The sequence below is a fragment of the Anser cygnoides genome, chromosome 16 (assembly GCF_040182565.1).
Source record: "Anser cygnoides isolate HZ-2024a breed goose chromosome 16, Taihu_goose_T2T_genome, whole genome shotgun sequence".
NCBI lineage: Eukaryota > Metazoa > Chordata > Aves > Anseriformes > Anatidae > Anser > Anser cygnoides.
This window is the reverse complement of record NC_089888.1, coordinates 15,223,258-15,245,722: the sequence shown is the minus strand read 5'-3', so window position 1 is coordinate 15,245,722 and position 22,465 is coordinate 15,223,258. Positions and strand designations below refer to the sequence as shown.

General features: G+C 53.8%; 2 protein-coding genes and 1 long non-coding RNA gene across 10 annotated transcripts in view; 1 reads left to right on the top strand and 2 right to left on the bottom strand.

Annotated features, from left to right (window-relative positions):
• PHF20 (PHD finger protein 20) overlaps positions 1-1,472 on the bottom strand; it is a 75,925-nt gene extending 74,453 nt beyond the window's left edge. For all 5 annotated transcript variants that reach the window (XM_066978521.1, XM_066978523.1, XM_066978524.1 and 2 more), the window contains exon 1: positions 1,336-1,472. The gene's annotated coding sequence lies outside the window, so the exon portion shown is untranslated. The remainder of the gene's footprint in view (positions 1-1,335) is intronic.
• A 128-nt stretch (positions 1,473-1,600) lies between these two features.
• On the top strand, positions 1,601-3,821 carry LOC136786515 (uncharacterized). The gene is made up of 3 exons (XR_010825384.1): positions 1,601-1,979; positions 3,045-3,112; positions 3,486-3,821. It is a non-coding gene; the product is annotated as an uncharacterized lncRNA (long non-coding RNA).
• Positions 3,822-9,166: 5,345 nt separating this feature from the next.
• The window catches only part of LOC106045405 (rho GTPase-activating protein 39-like), a 52,431-nt gene continuing 39,132 nt past the window's right edge, over positions 9,167-22,465 (bottom strand). For all 4 annotated transcript variants that reach the window (XM_066978526.1, XM_066978528.1, XM_066978527.1 and 1 more), the window contains 6 exons: positions 22,326-22,415; positions 16,048-16,121; positions 14,458-14,657; positions 12,862-12,953; positions 12,248-12,411; positions 9,167-11,805 (listed from right to left, as the gene is read on the bottom strand). In XM_066978526.1, the coding sequence (XP_066834627.1) occupies positions 11,605-11,805; positions 12,248-12,411; positions 12,862-12,953; positions 14,458-14,657; positions 16,048-16,121; positions 22,326-22,415 (821 nt within the window). In that variant the 3' untranslated portion in view covers positions 9,167-11,604. The remainder of the gene's footprint in view (positions 11,806-12,247; positions 12,412-12,861; positions 12,954-14,457; positions 14,658-16,047; positions 16,122-22,325; positions 22,416-22,465) is intronic.

Here is a 22,465-nt window from a genome sequence, read left to right as displayed (position 1 = left end):
CTACAAGTCTTCTCGCTGAGCTTTTTTTGGAAACTGGTCCTTGCTCGTAGTAGAAAATTAAACAAGTCCACGTCCAAAGCATTTCTCTTGTACAGATGCTCAGTTACAAGCTTCTGTACAGAAACCTACATAAGATTAGTTCAAGTTATTAGCATTGTTTTTAACAAGTTACATTTCATTTGCCTATACAATACCAAATTCTGTACACTGCAAGAATAAGTTCATTTCAACCAGTTTGGACTCCTGTACGCTCAAATATCCCTCCTTGTCTATATTCAAGTGTTTATGCTAGAAGCAAAGCATGGGTTCACAGAACCGTTTGCGATACTAGCAGGATATTTAACAAGCAGTAGAGATGGAGCCGTTCCCCAAAACTGTACTGAGAACCTCCTTGATCAACCCAGTGCTGCTATAGCTACGGTTTGCATGTGTCCCCCAAGCCAATCGCTACGACAACCCGTAAGGAAGCCACCTGGAACCTAGGTCTGTCGGGAAAAAATACGGCGCCTCCCGATTCTATGTATCGAACGCACAGGACGCGAAGCGGCTTTCGGCTTCGCGCAGGGAGCGATCTTCATCTCGCTTCCCCCAAGACCCTTGAGGGAGACGGGCAGCAGCAGAGCGGAGACGCGCTCCGAAGCCGCCGGTAGCGCCCGCGGGCGCCGGCCCCACACGAGGCTTCGCCCCGCTTCGTCCCCGGGGCCGGGCGCGGAGCAGCCGCGGACGCCCCCCGCACAGCCCCACCGGGGCCGGCCGGGAGCGGCCCCGCGCCGCTTCCTGACGCCGCCGGGGCCGGGCTCCGCCGCCGGCCCCTCCCCGGCCGCGCACCTCCCGCCGCAGCCCCCGCCGGGACCCGGCCCCGCCGCTCCCCCGCCCGCGCCGCGGGGCCCGTTCGCCGCCTCTCCCGGGCCCCGCGCCCTGCGGCCACCGCGGCGCCGCCCGCCCGGCCCCGGCCCCGGCCCCGGCGCCGCCGCAAGGTCACTCGGCCGCCCCCGCCGGCCGGGCCCCGCGGCGCCGGCGCTCGGCGCGCTCCTACTCACCTGCCCGCGCCGGGCCGCGCGGCTCCGCGGGCCGCCGGGCGCGGGCGGAGGCGAGGCGAGAGGGAGCGGGGGGGCGGGGGCGCGGCCCAGGCCCCCCGGCCCCGGCGAGGCGGAAGCGGCGCCCGCTCGGCGCCCCCGGCCCGGCCCGGCCCGGCCCTTTGTGCGCGGGGCCGCGTGCCAGCCGCGCCGCGCCCGGCCTCCCTCCCCTCGCCTCGCCTCGCCACGCCGCGGGCCCGCAGCGCGGGGCGGGCGGGAGGCGCGGGCCCGGCCCGCCCGGGCGCCGCCGCGCTCTTACCGAGGGCTCTGCACGGGACAAAGGGTGAGAGCGGAGCGAAACCGCCCCCGGGCCCCGCTGCGCGCCGAGCCCAGCGCCACCGACCGCGCAGCGCCACAAAATGGCCGCCTCGCTGCGGCGCCGCCACCCGCCGCCGGAGGGGGCGGGCCTGGACCGGGCTCCTCCCGGTCGCTGCGGAGGCGCGCAGCGCGCTCCCCGCGCGGCACCGGGTCCCGGGTCCCGGCCCCTCCGGATCGGCGCCGGCGCCTCGCGGCCGGGGCGCTGCGGGCGAGGGGCGAGAGGGCGCCGGCAGCGCCGTGCGGGGCTGCGCGGGGCGCTGCGGGACGGCCCCGGCCCTGCCCCGGCCCTGCCCCGGCCCTGCCGGCGAGCGGCCTCCCGACGGGCGCTCCCCCCGGTGTGGGGCGCGGCAAGAGCTCCGTAAAAGGGTGAAATAAACCAAAAAAAAAAACCCTCGTGCCCGCTGCCCAAAGGGGCCGTGTCCGTCTCCTCTGTGGTCCCCGGGTAGGAGCCCAGGCAGCTCTCCCTGCTCCGGGCTCGTCCTCGCGCCTCCCAGCGCTCTAACCGGGGCCCGGCCCCGTGCTGCTGGCCCGCCCGGTGACCCCGAACCACGGTGTGAGGAGCTGGGGGTCGGCCTCTTCTCACAGGTAACTAGTGATAGGACCAGAGGGAATGGCCTCAAGTTGCACCACGGGAGGTTCAGGTTGGAAATGAGGAGACATTTCTTCTCAGAAAGAGCAGTCAGGCATTGGGACGGGTTGCCCAGGGAGGTGGTGGCATCACCGTCCCTCCAGGGGTTTTTAAGGAAAGGTTGGACATGGTGCTTAGTGAGTCATGTCCCTGAAGATAAGAGAAAATGTTTTTATAAATACATTGACACAAAAAGGAGGACTAAGGAGAATCTCCATCCTTTACTGGATGTGGGGGGAAACTTAGTGACAAGAGATGAGGAAAAGGCTGAGGTGCTTAATGCCTTCTTTGCTTCAGTCTTTACCAGCAAGACTAGTTGTTATCTGGATACCCAGTACTCTGAGCTGGTGGAAGGGGATGGGGAGCAAGATGTGGCCCTCACGGGCCAGGCCTCGCCGCCGCCGGCCGGGGGGAATTGCTGCGCCCCTCATCCAGCTGGCTTCCCATCCGTGCGGACCGAGCTGCGTGCCCTTCTGAAGGCATGGCGCAGTGCAGAGGAAAATCAAAACACTTCTTCTGAGTTTTATGATAACTTAAAGCCAAAAACCAAGCTGGTACAGAACAGCCAAAATCTTTGCAGGTTGAAGTTCTTAACTTCAAATATTGCAGCATTTGTCACTGGGGGTGATAAACTTTCCTGGTTCAGGTGGTTAGCTTGAGATAATCCACCATTTTCTGGCCAGAGGCCACAGACAAGTGAATGATTGTCACCTGCCAGGTTTGAGGGACGAAAGGGGAGCTGTTGTGGCCAAGGTGCCTGCAGGGCACGTGCTGCAGGTAGTGCCAGCCTGGGAGGAGGGAAGGCAGGGAGCCAGCGCAGCCCGCCTCCGCCCGGACCTATTAAAGACACTCAGAACAGAACAGAAGTGACTTGGAAATGGTTATTTAAAGAAGTAAAGCTGTATCATTTCACATCATTACAAGTTTAACGTATAATCACTTCTATTTCAAATGATCATTTCATGGAGAAAAGCTGAAACAATTTTCGGTCACTAAGGAGTTGCTTTTTTTTTTTTTCCCAGTTTGCAGAGTACTCGTCTACCCTGCCTCCCCGCGTGTGTCAGCAGTGTGTGCAGCCGCGTGCAACGAGGTAAGTGGGCAACCCATAGCTCTGAGTCTAAGCACTTTTCTCTCATCTTCCTCCTGCCAAATAACCACAGAAACTGCTGACGCTGCACAAACCCAATGACATCAGCCTCACCCCAGTGCCATGAACAGCACTGGACCCAACAAGCACAAAGGCTGGTGCAAAGCACCTTCTGTGTTAATGTTTCTCTGATGTTCTTGTATGTTAATGTTTCTCACAGCTTGTGAGCTGTGTGCTGTGAATTTGTGGAAGCAGGATGACTTGGTATTTTTAAATACCATAACAGGAAAAAAAAAAAAAAAAGTGGCAGAAAATGTAGTTATCAGTTTGGATTTTTTTTAACCTGGGAATCTCACATGTGGTTTTAACATTGCAGGTTTCTAGAGGCAAGAAAAAAAGAATGCAGAATGAATTAAAATAAAAAGCAGCTAAACAAAATCACTCCAAAGTTTTGAGGAAAAGAGATTTCCTTTTTTTGTTTTTATACTTTCACTAAAATGTAATTGTAGTGTTTATGGTTTTGTTTCATTTTGTTTTGAGAGCACTATATTTTATTAAAGAGTTTTCAACACTTAAAAACACAGAGCCTTAGAACATCTGTCATGAGAAAGCAGGTGTCAGAAACCATTTCCTTCCCTACAGAAATGGGTCTTTCTAGATCCCGTTGTTTATGAGTTGGAGGAAATAATGTCTTATTCTCCCTTTATCTCCCTCCTGCCCCCTTCTCCCCCCCAAGAGCAAACTACTTTTGGCAACCTATGGAAGTGTATATTACCAATTTGTGATGTCTTTTTCCTTGTGGATAGTCCAAGCTTCAGATTCAGTGTCTGATGTCAGTGTTCATGGTTGACATTTATTGTAAAACCTCCGACGTTAGATATACCTGCCTGTTTTCACAGACTGCAGAGCAACAGCCTTTCCTGGAGAACACAGTCTCCCCCTGCGTTGACATCCACAGCAAAGAGCAGTGCTGTGCCTGCCTCCAGCTTGTCCCTGCCTAGTGTAAACAGAAGAGGAGAGTGACTACGGTACTCACCTGTCTGGGACAGGTCCCAGCCCCCCTCAGGAGTTCAGCTGGATCAGTTGGGATCCAGTGTCTCACACATCGGAGAAACCAATGAATGCAACTGTGGGCAAACTGGGCTTTGCAGGCCAGGGAGGGTTTGTCTGTCCACTCTGGAAAGCGATGCTCTTCTCGCCTGCAAAGTCCCTACTGCATTCAACATGAAAGGTGCCTGAACCTTGTGAGTCACTGTCAGGGAGCAGCAGGAGTGGGGTGCTGTGCTGGGACAGGCGAGCCGGAGCAGGGGTGGCAACAGAACATGAAGGCAGTGCCCTACCCAACACTGTGCAGTCCAGTGGTAAAAGGGGAGCAGAACAGATCCAGTGACAGTGATAAGAGTCCAGCATGCAAGCCCATAGTGATGAGGCAGGAAAGTCAAGGGAGAAAGTCAGTCCATGTGTTGGGGTCAGGGAAATCCACGGCCAGGCACAGGAGTAGCTGACCTGGCTCAGGCAGAGACCAAGGGTGATGCTTTGTGATTAGGTGACATTCCCAAAGAAGAAGGAGGAAGTTCCCAGTGAGGTGTTTTCCTTTTCCCCCTCTTTCTCTTCAAGGCCAGCTCTACAACTGTGCTCTCACCAAGCTGGCCTTGAGCACAGGCGGCCGAACTGCTGAGGGGTGTGCTCCAGGCCCTGGCACTTCTCTTGCCTGTCGGCGAGCCGAGCTTGCTGACCAGTTTCCCCATATCTCAACAGAGAAAATCAGGCATGTGGCAAGGGCAACGCATCCAGCCAGCCTCCTGCCTCCACTTCAGCACAAGAGGATCCGCGATCAGAAAGCGCCTCTTGCATTGACTATAAAAGGAGGCTGAACCAGCTGCAAAGCAATGCCATCTGTGAGGCCAGCCTCTGCATTTGGTTGGAGAAATCCCCTGCAGAAGACTCCCTCTTCCTCCCTGACCAGCCACCCAAGGGGCCGGTGTGGCAGATGCAAAGGGTGTCTCTGCGCCCGTGGAAGTTTATCTTTGCCTGCACAAGGGCCCGGCCAGCGAGAGGCAGGGGAGCCTGCAGCCGCGTGCCGTGCAGCCCACGCGGGGTCACTGCAGCCTGCACTTCAGCAGCGCCATGGCGCAGGGAGGCCGCACGCTCCCCGCCTGCCTGAGCACGGAGCGGCTCAGCTGCCAGCAGAGGTGGCGTGCTGAGGCTGCCCCAAGCGTGGGCTTTGCAGAGCTGGGTGGGGATTAGACGAGGGCCAGCACGGCTCAGGGGAGTTTACAGCCATAGACCGTGCCCTCAACACCAAAGATCAGTCCGAGGATGAGCTTTGTGTCCAGCCCTGCTCACAGTGGCTCATGTCGGAACATTTCTGGATGTCCCCCCAGGCCTGGCTGACCTCTGGGCGAGGCCCCGAGGCACACATAGGGGTGGGGGATCACTCACCAAGTCAGTGCCTCTGCTGCACAGCAGCACTCCATGCCTGGGCAGTTTATAGCTTAGGCCATTTTCTCACCCCTTCTCTATTGGCCAGAGCAACCAGAGAGGCTGGGAACTGGCTGTGTATCTCCACGTAGGATGTCTGCCCTCAGCTTGGGCAGGGCCAGCACAGCCCCGTCCGTGGAGCAGAGTGGCAGAGACGTGCAGGCACATCAAGGCACCTAGACACCCCCATGCTGGGAGTAGGGGGAGGCTGTAGCCCCTTCCATCTCCTCATCCTCTTTGGGGTCATCTGCCTTCAAGCAATAGAGGCCCTCCCTATAGCCCCTTTTGTGGCTCCTGGAGCCATAGAGTCTGCCTGAGAGTGAGGAGGTAGCGCACACTGCAGGACAGCCAAGCCCAGTATCTGGGTCCTGTTCACAGCTGCAACACCTTCGTCTTCCCCAGCAGGAACCAAGGCTGGGTCATTTCAGGGGAGGTTGTACCGCATGCCGGAACAGTCTAATAGCTCAGTGGCCTCAAAAGAGAGGGCCCCCACTCCTCCTCTGTCCCCTTGCTCTCCACATTCCCCCTGCAGCCCGTGTGGTCACCGCTGTTGCTTGTGATCTGAATGAAGCACCAGAGCTGGCACAAGGTGGGATGGAGGAAATGGGGCTGTGAGTGGAGATGAGCTGACATAGGCTATTAGTTCTTTGGGAAAGCAGCATCTTGTGGGAACAACCTTTGTCTTGCGCTTCTAAATGGCTTCGTGGCCTTGGGCCTGGAATCCTGCCAGTTCCCAAGCCTGGCAGCTGAGGTCCCAGTCCCTTGTGTTTCTCTTTCTGACCAGCAGTTTGGCCCGGCAGCCCAGCACTGGGCTCCAGCTCACACCTGTGCTCTGTGAGAAGCCAAACAGCACATGGCAGCTGCTGGCTAAACCCAAGGGCTGGTGGCCAAGGAGACACCTCTTCTCCAATAACAGCAGGTGAAGCAGGCACTAGGATACCAAGAAACCTCAATTTGAAACTCTGATGAGCATGTGAACACCTGAGCCCTCCTGCCCTCCTCCCTGGGGACCCTCAACACCAGCAACCAGATCTTTGGGCTCTCTCTGCTTGCATTTTCGCAGAGACTTCATATTCAACCTTCTGTTTTCACATCTCCATATTCCTCCTCCAGACAGCAGTGATGAAGGCAATCCGCCAAGGAAGGGACTCAAGCTCCCTTTACCATATCAGCAAACACCAAACACTTCAGACAAAGTGGAATGGCTTTGATGGTGAGGAGGAGGAAGCTCTGGGTGGAGGCTGCAGCAGGAGGAGCCCCTGGAAGCTGTAGGTTCAAACCTTCCTGGACTGGGCAGAGCCTTGAAATGGTGCCCCCTTCTTTGAAAGGAAAACTGACTGATAAGCAACTCAATGCTACAATATGTCCCAAAAGTTTTCCCTCATGGCCACCTGGAAGCATTCAACTCCAGCAGCTCTATACAGGGTCCATCCCTCCTCAAGGATGGAAACTAGATGGTTCCTCAACCACCTGCACCTGCACCTGGTTCTCTCCACCATTAAGTGCGGGTGACAAATGTTACAGGACAACAGGAGCTCTAAAAGCAGCAACACTTACCAAGCAAATCACCTTTATCCATTTTATCCTTGATGATTGTCCCACAGACGATCTCTGGGTGTGCCAGAGCCTGAGCGCTGCTCCGCAGAGCCCCAGCTCAGTGCCGGCTCCACTAGCCAGTTCTGCTGAATTTGCTACTGGTTTGCCGTGCCCACATCAAACCCATGCTGGGGCAGCATCAGGCCAGGGACCCTCCCATCTGTGCCCCTCTGCTATGCTGCAGGGCTCCTGATGCAGGCTTCCCTGTTCCTCTGTGTCTCGCCACAGGGATGATTTAGTGCAAAGCTTAACATGAAGGTTAGGCTAAAAACTGGTCTCCCACTGCCTGGGATTTTGGGGGATGAGACATAACTCCTGGGCACCTCACATTTACAAGGGGAGGAGAGACTGCAAAAAGCTTCTCTACCAAGAGGGGTGGTGGGTGAGCAGCATGGGTGGCCCTGTGGGCACCACATCCTGTAACACTGGGGTGCCAAAGTGGGTCCCCACCCCGCCACTCCAGCTCATCCTTCGGAGTGGTCCCAAAGCCACCCATTGTGCTCCAGCAGCTGCCCAGCCTCCTGAGGCACTGGGGTGCAGTGCAGAGCTCAGACCTGAGGGCAGGTTGCTGGGAGCTGGCAGAATTGCTTTTACCATTTCCATGAGCAGATCCACAGCACATGATGGAGGAAACATCAAAAAACTAATCCCAAGCCCTGTGCAAAGGCTATGCCTAAAACAGCCAGAAATTCACCACCACCACCCAGAGCACGCAGCACTGCAAGGGTGCAGACCCCTTGGGACACATTACCCTTCCACAACCGGTGGCAGGTCTAGGACAAGCTGCATGTGCTGCCTCTCCACAGGGTGCGGAGGACAGGTGAGCCGTGTCCCAAGCCACTGTCGCACACAGGGTCTCACTGCGCTGCAGGTGGGAGCTGAGAACCAGCCACAAGGTTGTAATGAGCCCGGCTGGCACTCAATTTTTTAGGTGGTGCAGGCAACAAGACGGGCCAAGGCGACTGCAGGAGTGAGCCCAAGCCTCCAAGCCCGAGCTGAAGCCCTTGGTTTGTGGGCTTTATTGATTTGGCCAAGTCAGCTCATTCCACAGAAAAGCATTGGGGAACACCTAAATGTTAGGCTGCCAACCTCCACCTAGGAAAGGGCTGTTTGAGGTTAACACACTATTGCTCTTCCTTCTGCTGTTGTTGCTGCCTGTCCTGAGAGCTACAGGTCCACTCCTTGTCTGTCCTGACAGCACAGCTGGTGAGAAGACCACAACTTGGCCATCGCAGGTGATTGCGTACTGCTGGGGTGACCGGAGCAGCCCTTACTTGCTTTGCTCTAAGTGCACCGCCTTTTCCCAGTGCCACCAGGATACGATCAGCTCCAGAGCATCAGCAGCACTGGTGAGACCCAGGCCAGTAACTTGTCACCACCCGACTGAAGTGGCAAAGGTAGCACTTGTGCTGCAGCTCCACCGCAGGATGTGACCGGTGTGAGTCTGGAGCACCGACACAGATGGCTCCTAGCTCCTTCTTGGGGTGGGGAGGAAAGATCCAGAAACTCCTCCAATCTGTACATAAAAATGCCCCAGCTGGGTCAGCCCTGCAGCCTGTCTAACCACATCTCCAGCAAGAGAACAGACTATGCAGAGGAAGCAGGTGCCTGCGACACCCGCAGCTGCTGGATTAGGGATATTAGCAGTACATCCCTGTCTTATCCTCTGACTACCGTTTGTGGAGCTATAGCCCATAAACTTGCCTAATTCCCTTCTGACCCTGAAGGGCTGCAGAAGGTAACTGCTCCCGTATAAAATATTCTCCTTTATCTGCTTCCCCGTGATCTCTTCCCAGTTTCACTGAGTGCCCCACAGCTCCCTGAGATTTACAAACAACAGAAATAGCCCACAGCTTGCTTTCCAAGTGCTGATGTCATGCTGGTTCCCAAATATTATTCATGAACACTGACATCCAGGCTGAAACCTGCAGCTCCAGGCAGGCACAATCACGCATCAGATTCACAAAAAGAACCAGGGACAACTATGGAGATTGTATTTATTATTATAACAGAAGAGAGGCTGCTTTACTGATCTGTATTTACAAATCTGTTGGCAAAGAAAGTAATATCCAGTGTAATTTATTAGCCTATTTTACAGCCCTGGCAAGAAGCATTCATTTGTCATAGCAGCAAATGCCTATGGTTTGATTGCCTGCTACAGCTAAGTGCAAGGAATAACATGGATCACCAGTCTGGTGGCTGGCTGCAGACACGTGCATCTGCAGCCCAAAGAAGGGGGCAAGCACGTGGCTGCTCCAGCCCTCATGGGGCCAGGATGTGGCACCCTGAACCTGTTCAACGGTTCAAATTTTGGCAAAACATGGCAAAGCTGGTAACCGCCTGCCTGTCTCTGTGTTTCTGTGAATGTGGCCCCAAATCTGAAGCACGAGGTGCTCAGCGCTTTGGAAGGCCAAACAGCTGAACTCCTTGGAAGCACTCGGACAGGATGAGTGTGTGAAGCAGATCCTTGCACATTTTTTGGCATGTTTGACAGAGCTAATCCTGACAAAGGAGCAAGGTTTCCTGGACCACAGAAGCATCTGGTATAACAAGGGGGACCACGACTCTCGGCTCATTTGGGCACTAAATGGATTTGCACTGTGGAGCTCTCTGAGCAAAGTTGTGCCCTGGAAACCCCACTCACAGAGACAGATTCAAACAGACTCAGGGCACCCCCTGCACACGGCACGTTGTGTCCATGCCTTTGGTTCAGATTCAGACATCAGCTTGAAACCTCGCTCCTTGGCTCCCCACTTGGCTCCTGCAATCCAAAGAGGGCGATGCCAGGTCCCCACTTGAAAGGGAGGGGGTGCAGAAATGCAAATGCAACCTTGGATGCTACCAGTAGACTTAGCATTGCATGAATGATCCCAGCATGCAGCTTTTTGCTGCAGATCTGCCTCCAGCACAGAAAACACTTCAAATGAAAAGAATAATGCCAGGATGCCACAGAATTAGAGATTGCTGCTTGCTAAGGAACATGCAACAGTATCTGGAGGCTGCAGGGAAATCTATGTGCTGCCCCTTGCTGTGCCTCACTTCTTGGTGGCACATGGAGAGCTGTGGGGGTTTAAAAGCAAAAGAGAGGACACTGAGCTGCCAGCCTGACAGTACCCTAGGAAGGCTCCACTGCACCTCAGCTGTTTGGACCTGCCTCTTCCGTTCCCTTCCTATACCCTCTGCAGATCCAGTGAGAATTCGGTGGGAAAAGCACGGGTGCCACAGCTGACTCCAGGCAAGAGGCAATGCTGCTGCCCTGCCTGGAAGGGCACACCTCAGCACAGGAGCACTTCTTCCCACTGGTGGTCTTCCCTGTTTTCTTTGGACCAGGGCTGAACCAGAGGGTGGGCAGAGCTGTCTGTGAAGGACCTGGTGCCAGGAAAAGGGGGTGCTGGAGCCGCAGAGGCTGCTCTGAGCACCACTGGCACATTCTCAGCTGTTCTTCAGGAAAACTGGTGTCAGCTCATGTGGCACGTGCAACAAGGGCCTGGCAGAAAGGAGCTACGAGGCTGGGTGGGGTTACCCCTCGAGGACACGGCCCACATTAGGAGGATGCCAACAAGGCTGTTGCATCTGTAGGTGGCCAGGTGCGCAGCCTTCCTCTTGTCCCCAGGCCCCATGGTGTGGGTGGTGCTGGTATAGCTCCACGCAGGGCTGGTCCCACAGGCTGACCACACTGCTGTGCAGCTCTGAAACTGCCTAAAGGAGAGGGCGAGGTGGATGCTGTGCTGAGCTGGCCTGCCCGAGCTCCCAGGCACAGGATGGCTGGCTGGCTGGCCACCCAGCAGCAGAGGCTCAGACAACTCTCCCTGGGCTGCAGTATGCCTCCACTCATCAGGGCAGTCCCAGGAATCCCTCTGACTCAGCCAACCCCCTGCACCTTCACATCCATCTACCAACAGCACCACGGGGTACCAGAACCACCCTCATGCCTCCAACCAACGGCCTGCAGAGGTAAACCAGGCGGGCTCCATAGCAGTGGAGTTATCCCCTCTGAGGCAGTTATATCCCCCAGGACCAGCTTGTGCCACAATACAGGAGCGATGTCCTCCTACCTGAAGCCAACTCTTCCTCCGGAAGGGAGATGGAGAATCTCACTGCCTCGGGCAGCTGTCTCATGGATGTCACAGCCCTTTCAAAATGCAGCCAGTTCTGTGGCTCCAAGGAGGAAGCCTTCCCCCCTTCTGACACACACTGGCCTGGCATGTCCAAGGACTTCCAGGTCCTGCTGCTGAAATGTCCAAGCCTTTCAAGAATGTCTAGTCCTTGTCCTTGAAGGGACATGTTGGGAGACGTTCAGGGGCTAACCTGGGGTGTGAAAGCAGCAAGGACAACAGAAGAAATCTAAGCAGAAAGGAGAAGACTTCAGGCACCCAATGACTCCCCAGGGCAATGTCCTGGACCCCAGGGCAAGTGCCTCAAACCAGCCCTTTGATGAAGCTGGTGTCCAAGTGCACTATCAGCATGCGAAGAAAGGACATTTCCTTGCGTGTGTTCTCAAAGATAATGCGAGGGTCGTCAGACTGACAGCGCAGGCAGTTAGGGGCCATCACCATGGCCAGGTTGTTCACGTCCATCTTCGTTCTGCCCACATTTGATGGCTGAGCAAAGATCTGCAGGTAATAAGGAAAAGTTGAGCTGTAGCAGTAGAAAAGGGCAAGAGACTCCAAACGTGGCCTAAGAAGAGATGCAAGGACAGCAGAGATGTGGCCTCCTTGAAGGACAGTGCCCCAACAGCCACGCATTCACAGGGCAAGACCACCATGCTCTGACTTGGCTGATGGTATGGGAGTCTCAGCAGACAGGGGACACCTTGCAGATCTCAACCTGTTCCTTTGGGACCAGCCCCACGCTCCACAAGATCGAGAATATAGTTTATTGCTCCAACAAGGGACAAGCCCAGCAAACCTCCCTCCATTAATCCCACCTTAAATACAAATGAGAGATCCTAAACGCCAGCTGATGGCGCACTACAGATGGCCCGCCAGTTGTGCCCCCCCTTGTGCTCCATGCTCCTGGCTGGCATCACAGGCAAGGATGGCTGGGGCTGCCTACCTGCAGAAAGTGTATGAGGTAACACAGCACCAGTCTGTTGAGCTCCGGCAAAAGATGTACCACAGCCACGGCAGCGTCAGGGTTCTCGTAGTTACTGATACACTCTTTGTAGAACTGCTGGGGGATCACAGGCTCCTCCAGCTCCCGATACCACAGCTTGAGGAGAGAGGCTGGGCAGAAAGCAGAGTGCATGAGAACAGCTCTGGTTACCTCCCCACCATGTTCAGAGACAAACTTGACAGAGACTGAATGCCTCAGGAACCAGAGGACAGAGGAAGGATTCTGCAGTTGTCCCGTTTCACCTTAGAGGGCAAGTCAGAGTTGCTGGAAACAAGAGTGCTGCTCCTGAACGATTCCCAGCTGCCCTGCAGGCTGCTGGGCTCGTACAGCCTCGCTCCGACGGACCCTCCACCACCCCCGGTGCTTTCCCATGGACAGCATTTGGAAAAGCAGCAGAAAGGCACAGAATAAAAAGCCAGTTGGTGAAGACAGCTTGCAGAGTACAGCACTGCGTAAGTGTCCCCAAACAGCAGCATGCATCCTGGGCTGCTCCTGCACCTTCCCCGCTGCACTGTACCATGGCTAAGGCTGCACCGGGCACACATGCAGCATTCCCCTACCTGGGATGTTGGGGTCACTGAGGCCACTTGGGATTCTCCACTGATCCACCTGCAACTTCAACGCATTGACTTCGTCTATGTCACCAGGTATCCTGCAAACAGAAGCACAGCAAGGATGCTTCAGAGAGAGCACAGTACTTGGCAATGTGCCCAGCGTGGCAGCATGTCAGCAAACGGTGGCTCCAAAACTGCTTCTGAGACCCTGGGGAGAAGGAAGCACACAGCAGCAGTAGCTACAGAAGCAGTTCATCAGAAAGAATGGCTTGTCTGCTTTTAGACACAGCTTTAAGATGGGTGTGGAAGAAACACGTCTCCTTCCCACTAACTCAGACATCCACTGTCATTTTGTCCTCAGAAGCAATTATTTCCTGTAACTGAGCCTTCCCGCAGCACATTCAGGCCAGACAAAAGAAGCACCTCTGGCTAAATAAGCCAAGATATTAGAAACTACTGCAGGGCAAAGTTGAGTCTTCTGCTAGCTACCTTAAATTACATTTAATAACTGAAAAACTAATTAAAGTCTTAAAGCAAACAACAATGACAAAAAAAACAACCAAACCAACCCCTGAACCCCTGTGTTCATCACACAGATTCTCTGTCTCCCTTGAATCCTCACATGTTCACCCAGGAGCAAAATACCCCGAGTCTTGTGCATCACCAAGGCTGAAGTGTTGCATGTGATGAGCTTTTATCCGACAGATTCTGTCATCCTTTATAATTGCTTTCAGTCACTGGAGAGAGTTCTGGTTGGCACCGGTCTGCCTTTCAGCATGGTATGTTCAGGGAGATCCCATGTGTGATAATTGTCTGTAACTTCTCCTCCAGTGTTAATTACCCATTGAAAGCAGGAGAAAAGCAGCAAACCTACAAACGGGGCACTGTAGTAAGGTCACTGCAAGCTACTCTTAGAAAAGCTCCCTCCTCTACAGCCTGCCTTCTGCAAGGGACACTGAAAGTCACAGCAGTACAGTGCTGTGCTTTAGTCCCTGTTTGGTGCCAGCCACTCCCAGTTAAATTCAGTTTTCCACCTACTGGGCCATCCCTGCACTTCTCGGCAGCAGCATCCCCCCGCCACTGAAACAAGCAGGACACACAGGCTTCCTCCAGAAGAGGTGTGGGAAACTCACACACCACAGCTGTAGCTGCAGGCTCCACCAGGAACCCAAAAGCTTGGCCCTTCCCTGTACTGGCAACTACTGTTTAAGTTGTGTTAAAGGTTGGACGTGGTGCTTAGGGACACGGTTTAGCGGGTGACAGCAGTGGTAGGGGGATGGTTGAACCAGATGATTGATCTTGAAGGTCTTTCCCAACCTTAATAATTCTATGATAGAAGCTCAGTGCTGTGCCTGGGTATGTGCAGTCACAAGTGCAGATCACAGCTGCAGTGTCCCCTCTGTGCTAATGCATGCAAATGGACTGATGCTACTTACACAGATGATTCCTGAACCTGGAAAAGTTGTTTGTTTTTTCTTGTGATCTGTGACAGGGTGCTATTCTCAGGGAAGGGGAATCACGTGGAGGTCAATCTTGATTTCTCAGCTTTAAGGGCTGATAGTGTGGGTGGATCAAAAGCAACACAGAGTCGCAGAAGCTCACCTGAAAATCCCTTCTGTCTGTTCTCCTCCCAGTGCCAGGACCTGCTGCGACAGCTGCGTCTGCACCCACGGCAGCTTGTGACCCGGATACATGTCCTGCTGCCGCAGCATAATTTCCTCCAGAGAACTGCCAAAGAGTGATGGTGTCACGATGGCATTTCTGGCGTGCGTTATCTCTTCTACTGTTGGTTTACGGAGGCCCTGGGGACAGAGGAGAGCTCAGTGCAGCTGTGGGCTGAGAGGGCTGCTCGTGTGCGTGCCACCTCGATGTCCCCCTGGGAGCCCCTTGCAGCCGCAAAGCTCTGGCTCTGCGCGTGCCAAAATCAGGAGGGTTCAACTCACTCATCTCAAAAGGAGCACAGAAGCTGCTGCCTGCTGGCAGGAGGCAGCTTTGGAGAGCTTGGGGTGTTTTTGCAGGGATTCGCACGCGGTAACAACTCCAGCAGCACTGGGTCTGAGGCAGCTCAGTTGCGCTGGTGTGGCAGAGGAAGGCGCAGGGCCCAGCCTGTCCCTGGGCCGTGGCGAGGCCGGCAGAGGGCACGTGTACACCAGCCCTGACACCAGGCAAACGCTTGGCCACAGGACAGCTGAAAAACAGCCCTGGGAAAAGAGAATCCCAGGCACGTTCAAGCCCAGGGCCTGGCTTTAGATCAGGGAAAGCTTCACCCTAAGAGCTGCTAAAGCTCTCTGAGAAGCAGGCACCAAGGGAGCATCCAGGACACGTTTCTTCTGGCGGATGCTTTGGAAGAGGCTTTTAAGATTGCCTGGCGAGTGAAAGCACAGAGCACAGGATGGGATGAGCGCTTCTCCCGTGGGCTCTGCTGACCCCTCGGCGGGCAGCAGCAGGCAGGGGCTGTGGTGGTGTGTGATGCATGCCTGGACGTTTCCTGCTCTGCCCCCACAGGGACGCCCTGGAGCCGTCACCCCTCCCGAGGTATTTCAGCTATTCGCTTACTGTACATGGAGTCCAGATGGCAGGGAGGCCCCGGAGGGATTTGCAGAAATAAAAGACAACCGGATCTGGCTCAGAGACTTAGGATGGACAGGTTGGGGCTGCATGCCAGCATTCACAGCTCCATGCAGAGGAAAGGGAGGAGGGGGATTTACAGATAACGTACAGATAACGTACAGAGGTTCCCCTCTGTACCAGGCATCTCCACTGCATGACTTTGGAAATGGGCAACTCTACAGTAAGCCAGCTGCAAGACCAGGCCCAGGCAAGCTCTCAGTGAGCAAACAGAGACTCCTCCAGTGATGGGCATCCCTTGCACAGACAGCTCCTACTGCCCTGGAGACAGGTGACCATCAGCTTTGTCGTCCACGTCCCCAAAGCAAGCACTCAGCTCTGCGGCCAGCAGCACGGCAGGCACTGCTCTCAAGCAGGAGCACAGCAGGAGCCAGGCAGCAGCCTTGTCCCACACATCCATGGGGAGAGGAGCCGTGACCAAGCCTCCTCCACTCTCTGTATCTCCATTTTCCATCACTGAATCAGCAGTGGCCTCCAAGCACCACGGGACGGATTCCTCTGGGACCTGGAAAGCAGAGTGCCATGCAGGCAGCCTGAGCCCCCAGCACTGGGGCAGCAACTCACCTTTTTGCCTCCGGTGACGGCTACTTTCTGGAGTTTGCGGTAGCAGTATTTGGCATACGTGCTGATGGGCAGACCTGGCAGGAAGGACAAACAAGACGTCAGCCCACAGCACTGTGCACCCGCCATGCCGCAGGTCTCTGCAAAGCACCAGCGCAGCACTTCGCACTGGTACAAACGTCCGCCCCCATTTTGCGCAGCCTGTTCTGCAGGCAGGGCAGAGGCTGCCGAAACCTCACGTGGAGCATGCCGATGCATCGTGGCCCCGGAGAAAGGCAGTGGCAGTGCGAGTTGTTGCTTGGGCTTGGAGGGATTTGACTTCTGACTCAAGGCTGCCACCCTGCACCTCCCACCCCTGCTTGTGCAGATCACAGCCCTGCACACACACAGTCTGACCCCGTCCTGACTCAGTGCTCGGCGTTCACAGCCCGGGCACGCATGTGAGCATGAGTCCTCGTTCCCTGCTGCAGAGCCAGAGTTGTGGGACTCATACACACAGGACTGGGTATTTAAATATTGCTCGATCTCAACCAAAGAGCACGCAGAGGCAGTCTCTTGCCAGGAAAGATTTCAAGTGCTTTAAACAAATTGTTTATGATTCAAGAACTGGGATAGAGAGAGAGGCAGCAACGTGCCAGGGCCGGAGAGCACCGAGCCTAAATTCATGACTGCAAGGGGAGGCACAGAAAAGCGGAGACCATCTTCCCAAAGCCCTGCAGGAAGCTTCCTCACTTTCCTGGCAGCAACCTCCTCCAGCACTGCCTTTTAACATAAAGCTCACGCGTGCTCTGTGATGCATGGCAAACCTGACACACCAGAGCCCAGGAGTTTCGCTGCGCGAGCTGCAGCCCTCTGCAAGAACGGCTGCTCTTGTTGTGCTTGGTTCAGTGAACTTTGAGGGTGAGTGGAGCCAGGATTCACAGAGCTAATCCCCCCATGACACCAAGGGAAATATTTGCACTGACAGAGCACTGATTGCTGGGAGAGTTTTTCCAAAACCGTTGGCCTTTTGTTCTTTTTCAAATCAAACCCAAATTGCTTGCTGAAAGCAGTGAATAGATCTGCCCTATTTGATTCCTTGCCAGGCTCAAAGCTTGCAGCAGAGTTCAAAATACTTGTGGCTTTTAAGATCTACATTCTGGTCAGATGGCGCTTATTTCAGATCAGCCTTTCAAGCACTCTGTAGCTTAGGTAAGCTGGTCAGGATCCTGGAGTTCCTCAAATCCTCTCAACGTAGAGAGAAGACAAGCTCTCCCCAAGCAAAATGACAAGTCACGAAGGGGAGAGCTGTGCTTTCCTCCAGAAAAGCTGTGCTTTTCTCTTCTCAGCCAGCAGACAAACCACAGCCCTTGGCTCCCCTAGATGAAACAAGCACACCCTGCCTCAATGAATCTGGTCGACTTTAACGTCTGGAGTGCAGCCTCCCTGTTACACTGGAGAAATGCCAAAGGAGGTACAACAGCATCCCACAGGCAAAAAGGAAAGTCAATTTTAAGAATTTCTCTGGGGAATATCTAAAGCAAAATACTCTCTGTATGCAAAAAGCCTGCTAATTCCAGACATGATTTATACTGGGAATGTCTAAGAATTAAAGAAAACAAACACAGTGAACTGCTTTGTGATGTTTCAGTATGTTGGGTTACTGCTTCTGTTGTTAAAATGTACAGACCCAAAGTGAAAGGTCCTCCAGTTTACGGAGGAGTGAATGGGAAGAAGACTGCACTGTGTCTATGTAACTGAACAATTACACTGGAGGCAGCGCCTTCAAAACTAATGATAGGAAACACTTTTTCACAATGTAATTAGACCATGAAACCCATGATCGCCCTAAGACTTCAACAAGGTTTGCAACGGAACTGGTTACTTCAGAGAGCCTGCTCTGCTGACATGTGGGCAGCACCAGGGCGTGTTTGGGTGAAGCCTGTTTTCCCAGAAAACACCCTGGGAGAGGCCTAAACCCTACATCCTGTGCTGTGTGCGGCGAGGCATCCTGCTCCCAGTGATGCTCAAGCTACGGCCTCTGACCCAAGGGGGGCTCTGGGGCCATGCACCGACCAACGGAGTTTCGAGCAAATAAACTGAAAACTAAACTCGCCCCCTGCACGAGGGGCTGGACCTGCTACTGCCCACGGAGCTGCACGGCCAAAAAAGCAGACGGAGCCTTGAGGCACAGGGTGACGGGTTTGCTGCTGCCACTGGCACAGAACGAATGGCAGCTCCACCGGGGAGCCGCACCCCGCAGGAGCAGCACGCGTTCCTGTGATGCGCCCGAGGTCAGCCCTGCTGCGAGCGCTGCTGGCTCCCAGGGCACCTGCGGGGTGTGGAGGAGACCCAGAAAGGCCCACAAGCTAGTGGTGAGCTGGAGAGGAAAGAAAGGCAAGGGAGATGAGTGGGATTCGGCCTTAGCCACTGCTTTTTGCAGCCATTGGCCCAACTTGACCATCTGGCAGCTCTCAAAACGTCCAGCTAGGGCCCTGCCCGCAGCACAAATCGCAGTCGGCTGTCCCCAGCAGGGCGGCCAGGTACTGCCTCCCCTCCCCGGCTGAGCCCCGTGGTGCAGGGACAAGAAGCTTTAGCCTGCACGGACCAGGACAGGCTAACACAAGGTAACTGCACTTCTCTGAGCACATGATGAGTCTGTAAAATCCAAGCTGATCTGTTATTTCCTGTGGTACCACAGTAGCCCCAGGAGCTCAGGAACAGAAGACTCCTCACAACCCACACAGTGAAAAACAGTTTGCAAAGGAAAATATTTTTCCATGTGCTGGCCTAAAAACACATGCGAAGAGCTTCCTGAAGAGCCTCTCCTTTTATAACAAGTTAAAATCCAGGCAACGCACATGCGGGAGCATACCTTCTGGAACAGACTCGAACGCCTTCCTGCCAAAAAATGTCTTAAAAATGCAGCAAACAATGTGGATTCAGAACCCAGCCACGGGACACATATTTTAGCACAGCAGAAGCTGTTGTCTCAATATTTCTGTGCTCTACCACTGCGCCTCACAGACCTCAACCTGGCCCGGAGCCCTTGGTGCAGGCAGGCTCCAGCCTGCAGGGTAGGAGCCTCCCAGGCCTTGAGCTGGTGCTGTGCTCCTGGTTTGGATCTAAACAAGCAGTTCCATCCACAACAGTGCCTTAGCCCATCCTCCCCCTTCCTTACACCACCAGCATGTTCCTCTGCATCCTGGTAATGCTGCTCCATCACCATTCCCTACATGTGAACTGCCAGGCTTCATCAGCCCAAAGGCCCACGTGAGTCTGCAGCCTGCATCAACTGCCAGGAGAAAGAGAAACAGACACAGGATGCACAAAAAATGAGTATTCCCCTGCTAAGATCTCCTGCTAACAGCATGTGGGAGATACCCTGCGGCAGCGGTGCACCTGGACCATTAACCATTAACTGACAGACCTCCCTTCTTTGAATTTGTCCCATTTCTTCTTAAACCTGTTTGCACGACTCCCTGCTTTGCAGACTCGTATAACTTCATTTTGTGCTTCCAGACAGAGCACTCCTAAACCTGCTGCCCGACAACAAAGCTGGGTGGCTTCCAATCCTTCTGCTGTGACAAACAATGAGAAATTTTCTTCCCACTGGGGACCCCAGTGCCAGGGCACGTGGAAAGGGCACAGGCACGACCACGGCTGAGCATTGTTTTGCTCTCTGCCCCTTTTCTAAAAGCTCCCCATTTTCTGTTGGGTTTCTGGCTGCTTCCCAGCACAGTTTTCTGAAATCCATATACAGGCTGCAAAATGTCTTTTCCCACTTGAAAGAGCCTCCCCCCCCACGTGCAGTTAAGGACATCTCCCCCATATACAACACTTTGCTTTTGCTGACCCAATTTCCTCTGCTGCTTGGTCACTTAGTTACCCTTTGAGGTCCCTCTGCACCTTTAGTTTTTACAGCCCTGCATAATTCTGTACCAACACCAAGCTGTCAGCTCGTTATTTTCCTCCTTATACAGACTCAGACCAAAGCCCAGCATACATTCCTGAAGGATCAGCAGACAATCCTTCCTGTGAAAGCAGATCATTTATTTCTTCTTGTTATTCCTCTGATTTTCAATGGGTTAGTGATCCATGAAAGGATCTTGCACCACCTTCATACTTCATTTACTCACAGAAAATTATACTGGAAGATGAAGATTGCAGAGGTGAGCGTGGGAAACTTAAAAATATTTTTTGGGTGCTTGTCAGATGATAAATGTCTGCTCACCCTAGTGTTTGCTTACAAGCCTCTGCACTGAAGGATATAGTGGGGTAATCACTGCTTTAACTCAATTTTTCACTGGAAGACATACATGTCTACATATATACTATTAAAGTCTATTTGAAGATAGTATATTTAATTTCCGTTTGGATTTCTCTGTAAAATAGATGCATACAGATGCAGTAGCAGGAAAGTATCTCACAGCTATTAATGAACTCCTTGAAACAACCCTGCAACTTCAGTGAACTGCATCACACCCACACGACACAAGGAAGGCAGAAAGGCCCGGTGGAGCAGCTGTAGGTACCCTGAGGAAAAACCTGGCCCTTTCAGCCAGCAGCAGATAGCACCCGGCACATTCCTGCAGGATCGCACTTACTTCAGCTGCAGCTCCCCTGGACTCTTGGAGTCAGACTCCAGAAAAAATCCTCGTCGCTATTAGTCACTTGTGAAACAGCTGGTTCGAGGGACTCACCAGCCCTCTCTCCCTGCTGCTCTGTGCCTCCCCTTGCTGCACCTTGCACCCTTTGCAGCAAGCTGGCAGGAGCCCTACAGGCAAGCTCAGTTATTCCAAAGCCCCGTTTCGTTCCCAGAGTGGGTCTTTCCTGCGCAATGAAGTGGGCAGGGTCCTGTGAAGGGAGCAGCATGTAGCCTGTCATCAGATACCCAGTTAAGTCACAAACGCATTTCTGACTTTCAAGTGCTTCTTTCTGGAAACTTAATAAAAGCTCTCCTGGTGTTCTTTTGAACACAATGTCATATATATATATATACATATACGTATATATATATAAGTAAAAACTATATCTTCCTAAACCCAACTCCAGCACACACAACACAGACAGGGAGTCACACAGTAGAACTGCTCAGCCCACAGGCTCAGCCCACACAGGCTGAGCACACCCTGCGCAGAGCAAATCAGGGAGCTGTCCCACAAAGATATCAAAATCCCTCTAATACAAGCAAGATGACTTTTCAAAGACTCAGAATAGGCTGAGCTCTTCAGGGCCTGAAAAGGAGAGGAAAAAGACATGTTCCTACAATATATGTATTCCTCCATGTGATTTCTGGTCTCTGCACTTAATCCCGCAGGAGACAGGCTAGATAGAGAGCAAAGGACAGAAGCTCACAGCAGGGGCTGTGACCAAGGAGCCTCCTCAGCCACTTGCCACACCTGCAGGTGCCACTGAGCAGCAGTGACTCAGGGCAATCACCGCAGGAGCGCAGCTGCGATTTCCACGTTTCATGCACCTGCATGCTGGAGTGAGCCAGGGCTCAACGACGCAGGAAGCTGGACTCCAGCTCTCCACGATGAAAGACACCAAGGCTATGAGATAAACTGCTGCCTGATAGGAATTCACAGGCTTGACTCAAGTTTCCTAGAAACAATATAAAAACTTGAATAGACTTTTGTCCAGGAATATTTTAGGCCAGAAAAAGTACTATCTGTCCTCCTTCAGCCAGCAGTAAAAACTGGAGTAATGCTAATGCTTTTATAAAAAAAAAAATGCTATTTGGGCCCTGGACCACAAGACCAATGGGCCTGGCCAGCCCAGGAAACATGGACAAGGGGAAGCCAGTACTCGAAAGAGAAAGGCGGAGCTCTTTGCCAGATGTTGATGTCCTCCCTGAAGATCCTCAGGTTGGGTGGTGGCTTTCAAAGTCCATAGCTACAATTGAAGACAGGTTCTTTTCACAGCGCTGGCTCACACAGCTTTTAACACTGTCATGTACTATACAAAATTCTGCGGCTTGCACAGACTGGTTGAATTACTGCCCCAGGTCTGCATCCAAGTTAAGGTCCCTTTTTCTCAAATCACCTGTCAGTGAAAGGGTTCCCACCTACCACCACACTGCTACTGGGGCCCCGTGCACTGCCAGCTGCCACCCACACTGCTCCCAACCCATGCTCTGGCCAAACCCCTCACACTGGGCACCTGCAGTGAAGTTTCCTGGATGTAAGTCTATGCGCTTAAAGAAATGGTCTGATTTTCAGCAGAGCTCAGCAACCCAGCCTGTCTGAGGTTAATGCAGTACCCTCTCTTGGCTCCCTGCATACTGTGCCCCCTTTTACCTTCCTCTTCCATGTTTTGTTTCCTCTTTTTCCTGGATTTTGAGTTCTTCTTGTTTTTCAGATCCACAAGCTCCTTGATGCGCTGGGCAACTGAAAATTCAAAGCACCATTAAGTGAGCATCGAAGGGGACCAAATGCTC